Raw genomic sequence first — 7,155 nt, 5'->3', positions numbered from 1 at the left:
TATGAACTGGAACATTTATAACTTTGGTGCTTGGAGTTTCCCTGTCCCCTACGCCACCTTTTTCCTTTCTTCTCTCCCCGCTTCTTACCTTTCCGCCCACTTTCCCCGTTCCCCGTATTCCCCGCCGAACTCGCCGAATCGACACCAGCCTCACCGATCATATCCGGCAAAGCAGAATATTTTTTACCCCTGAACCTGTGTGCCGTTCTGCCATCTTGCAGCACGCAACATTATAATGAAGCCAGAAACAATAGTAATAGCTGACATACTGTATTGAACAGGGCTGGTAATAGCTATATGGCATAAACAATGAGAATGTGCTGAAATGGCTGCAAAAGCCGTCAGTTAACGATAACTGTACACCTTCTAGTTTGTACAAGCACAAAATAATTTGACACAGTGATTGGGTGAAACACATCTAACACCACTCCCATCATCCACCCCGCCATTACAAAACCCTCCGCGAAATAAGACGAGCCAATCGCCGCCGACCCTAGCACAAACTGTGCCGACAGTGAAACAAACAAACAAACCTTCGGCGGGGGTAGGGAGAGCACAAGGCCGTCTTCGCCTCGGAAGACTTGCATAGACCAGAAGACCTGAACAGCGGCGCGCCGGCCGCCGAGATTCTACACAACAGGGAGGTGCGCGCATCCACGCGTATCACAGCGGCGGCAGCGCGCGCGCGCGAGTCCAGACACGAGCGCATGAGCGCCCTCCGCGGGGAATGTGAGCACTATCAGCGGAGTGAGCGGACAACACAGCGCTGCGGCCGATAGGAATATGGCCGCCGCTGGGCACGGGTCAGTGGATGCCGGCAGCAACGTCTGCAGAGCGCGCTCGTCTGCGTGGCGCACAAGAGAGCTTGAGCTTGAGCGCTGAACAAGAGCTTATCCAGCGCTGAGCCGCATAACAAGTGAGAGGCCGGCACTCGCGAGCCGGTGGTGAAACGTCAGGCCTATGATGAAAAAGCAAGGGCGAGGGTGCGGTCCGCTGGCCAGAGATACCAGAGCTGCCCGGACACCTGTCAAGCTGGTGCCGTTTGCACGCAGACGGGCGGGAGCCTGGTGTCCAGCCGCTGGGTGGAAGCCTGGTGCAGCTGGTGTCCAGCTACCGAGCGGCAACCTGGCGCAGCTGGTTTCCAGCCACCGGGCGAAAGCCTGGTACAGTTGGTGTCCAGCCACCGGGCGGCAACCTGGCGCAGCTGGTGTCCAGCCACCGGGCGGCAACCTGGCGCAGTTGGTGTCCAGCCATCGGGCGGCAACCTGGCGCAGCTGGTATCCAGCCACCGGGCGGCAACCTGGCGCAGTTGGTGTTCAGCTACCGGGCGGCAACCTGGCGCAGCTGGTGTCCAGCCGCCGGGCGGAAGCCCAGTGCAGCTGGTCTCCAGCCGGTCCACGCTTCGGCCGACACGCATTGTTTGACATGAGTCCCAGCGCGCGATTAGGTGAGAAGGCTCTCTCGCTGCTGGGTGACCGGCAACGGCGGCGGCGGCGAGTCGTTGTCCTTCACCAACCGCGGACGCTCCATTGTAGCCAGCGCTTCCACTGCAACAACCAGCAGGCTCTCACCACCAGCCTAGCACCAACTGGGTAACGCAAGGGTGGAGGAAAACGTGCGGGGAAGCTGCGGTAGTATTTTGGGACTTGGGACTAGCTGTTTTTACGACAAATGTATTTCACGTCAATGTAACATAAAATATTAAATGCCCTTCAAACAAATAAAGCAGAAAAACGCAAACGACTAGCAAAACATGGCATCAAAGCTGCGTGCAGTTTTTACCGAGCGGGCCCGGTCTGTCAGCCGAGTGCCGGTTTGATCTCATGCCGCGGCGGCTGCGCGGCCCCGACAGCACGTACCTGCGGTGCCGTGGCGCCCTCAGTGCACGGACGTCGACACTGCAACAGACGAGGCGTGCGTAAAGCCGACTGCTGGTGGCCAGCCGCATGCTGCCAACGTCACACTGAGACAGAAGCAGGCCTCGGGCCGGCGGTGGGCGGTGCGAGCGGACCGTGGCCGCCGCCACTACGCTACGGTTGGCGTCAGCACGGCGAACACGACGGCGTGCGGGACTGGACGGCGTGAGGCGTGATTGGCGCGACCGCGTGAGTCGTGCTGCGGTCGGTGCGCGGCGACATGCAGCCCCGCCCCGCCCTCGGCGGTGTCGGGCAGGTTTCCCCCGCATGCAGAGGGGCGGCCACTCACCGGCCACCCGCTTGCTCTTCTCCGTGACCTGGCGTGCCAGGATCTCGTTAAGCTGCAGGATGTGCGCCCGCTGCAGCTTCTCGGTGACTACCGAGCCGCGCGGCGAGCTCCCGTGGTCTGGCGGCGCGGATGTGGCCGTCAGAAGGGACGTCACGACCAGGAGGAAGGGGGATGTGCACACGCTGGACGAGATGTGCGGGGCAGCAGACAAGTGGAAACGCCCGATGAACCCGAGAGCCCGGGGCGTCCGTCACTGCTACTGCAAAGTAACATCACTCACTAAATATTCCCCTGCGATGAAGCATCCGAGTATCTCAAAGTATGCCATCTCTGACTTAAGCACTCCGGTCGGTGCGCGCTACAGCAGAACGCGTGGACAGACAGGCAGACGTCCGGTCCGAGCGTACCAGCAGTCCCACGCCCTTACCGGTCGTGCTGACCGTGCCGATAGTGTCCAGGAAGCCAGAACTCTGAGTCAGCATCCTCCTGATGGAGGCGGCCTTCCTGCTCCTCTGGAGACGCTCCTCGGCAGACAGTGGTTCAACCTCCTGGAGTCGATGACAACCGCCACCGTCACAACGCCGTGAGACGCCCGAACACAGTGCTGGGTCTCGAAACTTTCAGACGGCACACCACCATCCATGAAAGCGTGGTAATGCAAAAGCATGGATTTTGTCATGGCGGCTCAATTCGTTGCCGTGCCAAAGTTTCGCAAGTTCTAGTTTATGGTATAAAATGTGTGATCTGATAAAAACAAGTCCTGAGTGCAAAAATAATAATAAGTGACGACGTGAGCGCCACGAGGAGACGTGACGCCTCCATCTCCAGCCGCTGCCTTGGGTCGCCGCTCGTTTCCCCAGCCCAGCTCCGACCCCCACCGGCCTCACCAGCTCGGGCACGTAGCGCTCGGGGATGTGGATCTTCTGCGGCGCCCCGAGCAGTGTGTCGATCGTGTCGGCGTCGTAGCGCAGATCGGTGCGCGTCAGGGACGACTTGACAACGTCCGGTGCGCTGCCGGCTGAGCCTAGCGCCCGGTCCATATCCATGTCGTCCGCCGAGCGGCCGTACTGCGCGGCAAAGCGGCGTCAGAATGGGCGGCGGTGACGGCAGAGCGGGGAGACGTCACGTCAGAACAGAGAACATCGGAGAGCCTGGGAGGCTCAAGGTGAATGGAGCGAGCAGACAGGCAGGTTGAAGAGACCTGCTATGGATGGAGGACAATAAGACCCATCACACCGGGTTATGAGAAGACAATAAGTGGGCGCAAAGGTCAACCAAAATCCTGTTACTACGTTGAAAACGTACCAAAAAAGAAACAGAGTTCGCAAGGAATGTTTTTTTGCCTTAAAAACTACAACTTTGCATACAGTTATTATGCTTCGCAGCCACGCATACCAATCACACCTACGACCCAGATTGCAAGCAAAAAAAAAAAAAACACACACACACAACAGCCAGGTAGCCCACTAAGGAAGCACCCATGCGTCCAGCCGTGGCGGATGTTGGGGTGTCGACGGGAGGTCCTACCAGCTTCTGGGGCGGCGCCGCCTCGTGCGCCACCGGTCTGCTGCTGGAGATGGTAAAGTGCCGCCGTTTGGGTCGCGGCCGCGCGCGCCGGTACTGCTCCGGATCTTGCAACTCCTCTACGATGCGGCGCGCCGCGTCCGACTTGAAGACGGGCGAGAGTGGCAGGTCGACGCCGCGGCCCTTCGCGTCCGGACCAGCTATCTTCGGATCCTGACTGGCCGTCTTCGGGTCCGGGCTGGTCGTCTTCCCGTCGGATCCGGCCGTCTTCGGATCGGATCCGGTCGACTTCGAGCCGGGTCCGGCCGGATCTGGGTCGGTGCCCTTGGCGTCTGGCTCGTGCAAGCTCGGGTTGGAGCCGAAGAGCCGTTCGTGTGCAGTCAGCCGGTCATGCGAAGGAGACTGGTGCCGGGAACAGGCCGTCAACGGGAGCTCAGGCACGCGCGGGCCCGCACGGGGCACAAACCACGGGCTGGCGGTCACGAAACCACGAAACCACGAAACACTGAGGTCGCAGGTCTACAGTGTCGCTCGAGGCTACGACATTGCTTGCGACGTGTCATGAGCATTCTGGCTCAGATAATACATGGCGTGCAATGTCGTAACCAGCAGAGCAGCAACACCGGCTACTACGACTCAAGGCAGCACAACGCTGAGCTGCGAGGGTATAAAGTGCACGTGAGCATTCAGTGAAGGGCCACGAATATCTACGACACATAAACACAGCCGACGAGAAAGCCGTGCAGCGATCCATTACAAACACGGCAGGCAGCATTGCCGCGTCAACACAGCTAGACATGCTCACGCGTTCCACTCACCCGGTCCACCAGACGCTTCAGCATGTGGTGCCTGAAGTTGGGAATTCGGCTGATGGCGTCTGACTGAGTTTTCGACCTGCGGTCATATCCTCGGGGCAGGGACAGAGCGCGCCGGAACTGCGAGAGCACGGCGTCGCTCTCGATGATGTTGTCTGGTGATTCGGTCTCGCACTCTAGGCTATCACTTTCGCCGACAGATGTCAGGTCGGTTTCGTCCATGGGACGACGCGTTTTGTCCTTTTGACGCAGCTGAGATTCTCGTTTGACGATACGAACAGCTTTAATTTCTAGTGTCTTTTCTTTGGGAATGATGCCTGGAACAGAATAAAATCGGCATAGGTGCACCAGTCCCGATCGCGAATCCTTAACAATATAGACGCAGCGCAATGAGTATTTGCCTGGACTGCATCATACGTCGCCACTGAGTTTACGTCACCATGATCACACTGCACGCTGAATTGTTCGGATCTTTAAATATAGATAATAACAATATTTTCTAAAGGCTAAGATCCGTGCAGCAAAACGAGCAAACACCATAAACTGACTTCAGTTATGGTCTGACGCCCGGACGTCCCAACAAAGACCACTTATGACCACGGGTTCTCACCGTAGAACCGTTGTATCCTCTCGTCGGCCTCTGACAGCTCCTGCGGCTCGTCCCCGCTGCTGTGCAGGTCAGCAGAGCCGGCCTCGACGCATTCGAGCTGGCTCACACGCGCTTGACCGCCGTCCATCGGAGTCACGTTCATGTACTCGTGCGGCCGGCCTGGCCGCTGGGAACCGTTAACGTCCTGAGGGGCGCCGGCCATATGACGCCCGTCGGGTCCGCCTGAGCGGGGCGGTCCGCCGGTAGGCTGGGGCACGCCGGCCAAGTCGGAGGCGTGGAGCGCCGGGTGTTCGTGGGCGAGCGGCACGCGACCGGCCCGAGGATCGTGCAGGCCGGGCTGGACCTCAGACTGCGCTCTACCAGCCGGGGTGTGGAAGAGAGACTGCTGGTCGCCGCCGGCCGCGCCGAACCCCGGCCTGTGCTCGTCCGTCGGTACACGAAACCCTTGCCCTCCGGACGGTGGTCGAAACCCCTGCTGTGGCTCGCTGGGAGGGTAGTCTGTCTTATGCTCGTTGGGGCGAAATCCATGCTGCTGTTCACCAGGTCGAAACACATGCTGCTGCTGGCCATGACGAAAAACCCACTGCTGTTGTTCGCCGAGGAAAAACCTCTGCTCTGGCTCATCGGGGTGAAATCCTTGCTCTGCTTCACTGGGGCGAAATTTCTGCTGCTGCTCGGCTGCGTGAAACTGCTGTTGCTGCTCGCTCGGTGGTCTAAATCCCTGCTCCTGTCCGTAGAGGCGACGGTTTGGCTGCTGATCGCCGGGACGAAGTGCCTGCTGGCGGTCGCCGGACAGCGGGGGACCGTGCCGCGCGTCTGCAGGCCCATGCCGGTCGCTGTAGCCCCTCCCCGCCGGTGCATGCCGCTGATGAGTCTCTGGCGGCGGCGGCGGGCGCGGCTGCCATTCCTGCGCTGAGTGTGGCGCACGCGGTCCACTGGCGCCGGTCGCGGCCGACCGATCTAGGCCGTACCCGGGGTGGCTGGGCTGCATGGAGCGCAGCCGCGGCTCGTCGCCGAGGGGCGGCGCCCAGCTTTGCTGATGGGCGTGCACGGTCTCCTGGGCCGCGGTTCGGTGCGGGTTGGTCGAGCTGACCGCTGCGGGCTGTCTAATGTCCTGGTAGTCGCCTCGTGGCTGCCCGCGGCTGGCAGGCCGCTCGGTGCCCCGCGAGTGGTGGGCGAAATGCTCCCTGGACCGCGAGTGGCCGCCATGATGCTCGCCAGCTCGAATGTGATAATCTTGATATCCACCGGCCTTCGGCTGGCTGATCTGATATTCCTTGGCACCTGTCTGGCGTATCTCGCTGTTGCACGTCCACGCCTTCTGCTGCTCCGCCGCCTGGTCCTGCCAGCCGTGCTGCTCGCCGTGTCGAACCTGGCCGTGCTGTCGCTCCCTGCTCAGGGCGAGACTGCCCTTGTGCTCGGCGCCCTGCGGCTGGCCAACGCGATGGTACTCCTTGGTATGCGTCTGCACCGGCTGGCCGGCCGGGCCGCCGCCGTACTCCCCGGTCCTGACGCCGCCGGCCGGGTACTCGCCCGGCGCGCCCTGTCCGCCCCGCGGCCCGAACTGGCTCGACGGCCAGCGCTGGATACTGGCCGGGCCGGCGGCGGGGGCAGCGTCCGGCCAGAGGGTGCGCAGGTCGGCCGCCGGCTCGCGCACCAGCGACTGGTGGCTGTTGTCCGTCGGCGACGAGCTGTTGAGACCGCTGTCGAGTGACACCTTGTCCTCACGGCCCGGGTCGTCGGCGCCGGTCGGCGGCGGCGACGGCTCCCGCGCCGGTCCCGACGCGTGTCGGCGGCGCTCCTGACCGCCGCCGCGCGCCGCTGGCAGGGTGTGGTGGCCGGCCGGCGCCGGCGCCGGCGGCGGTGGCGCCTCGCGGCCCCGCGTGGAGCCGGCCAGCGGCTGCAACAGACACCAGCTGTCAGGAATGAACGGTTCACGCCCGGAACAATTGGACCGGACATCGAGACCGACGGTGAGACGTGACAGGCGAGGCCACGGAT

At 61.8% G+C, this 7,155-nt stretch overlaps 1 protein-coding gene across 1 annotated transcript; it reads right to left on the bottom strand.

Moving 5' to 3' along the window:
* Positions 1 to 254: 254 nt before the first annotated feature.
* Positions 255 to 6,943, bottom strand: LOC119092009 (translation initiation factor IF-2). The gene is made up of 7 exons (XM_037214961.1): positions 5,155 to 6,943; positions 4,548 to 4,861; positions 3,733 to 4,131; positions 3,093 to 3,272; positions 2,633 to 2,753; positions 2,206 to 2,322; positions 255 to 1,547 (listed from the first exon to the last, which is right to left on the bottom strand). Exons 1-7 carry the CDS (start codon positions 6,143 to 6,145, stop codon positions 1,444 to 1,446), a joined length of 2,226 nt encoding a protein of 741 aa, XP_037070856.1. The 5' UTR covers positions 6,146 to 6,943; the 3' UTR covers positions 255 to 1,443.
* Between the last annotated feature and the right edge of the window lie 212 nt (positions 6,944 to 7,155).

Source organism: Pollicipes pollicipes, unplaced genomic scaffold (genome assembly GCF_011947565.3).
Source record: "Pollicipes pollicipes isolate AB1234 unplaced genomic scaffold, Ppol_2.1 Scaffold_3447;HRSCAF=4054_pilon_pilon_pilon, whole genome shotgun sequence".
Classification (NCBI taxonomy): domain Eukaryota; kingdom Metazoa; phylum Arthropoda; class Thecostraca; order Pollicipedomorpha; family Pollicipedidae; genus Pollicipes; species Pollicipes pollicipes.
Note: the sequence above shows the minus strand (reverse complement) of the source record. Positions and strands in the feature narration are given on the sequence as shown.

Excerpts from the sequence above, each read along its gene's own strand:
- LOC119092009 (XM_037214961.1), bottom strand. The coding sequence starts at position 6,145 with ATGCAGCCCAGCCACCCCGGGTACGGCCTAGATCGGTCGGCCGCGACC. Across the intron at positions 4,862-5,154 it reads GAGGATACAACGGTTCTACG|GCATCATTCCCAAAGAAAAG; the intron begins GTGAGAACCCGT and ends ATTCTGTTCCAG. Across the intron at positions 2,754-3,092 it reads AGCGCTACGTGCCCGAGCTG|GAGGTTGAACCACTGTCTGC; the intron begins GTGAGGCCGGTG and ends CATCGACTCCAG.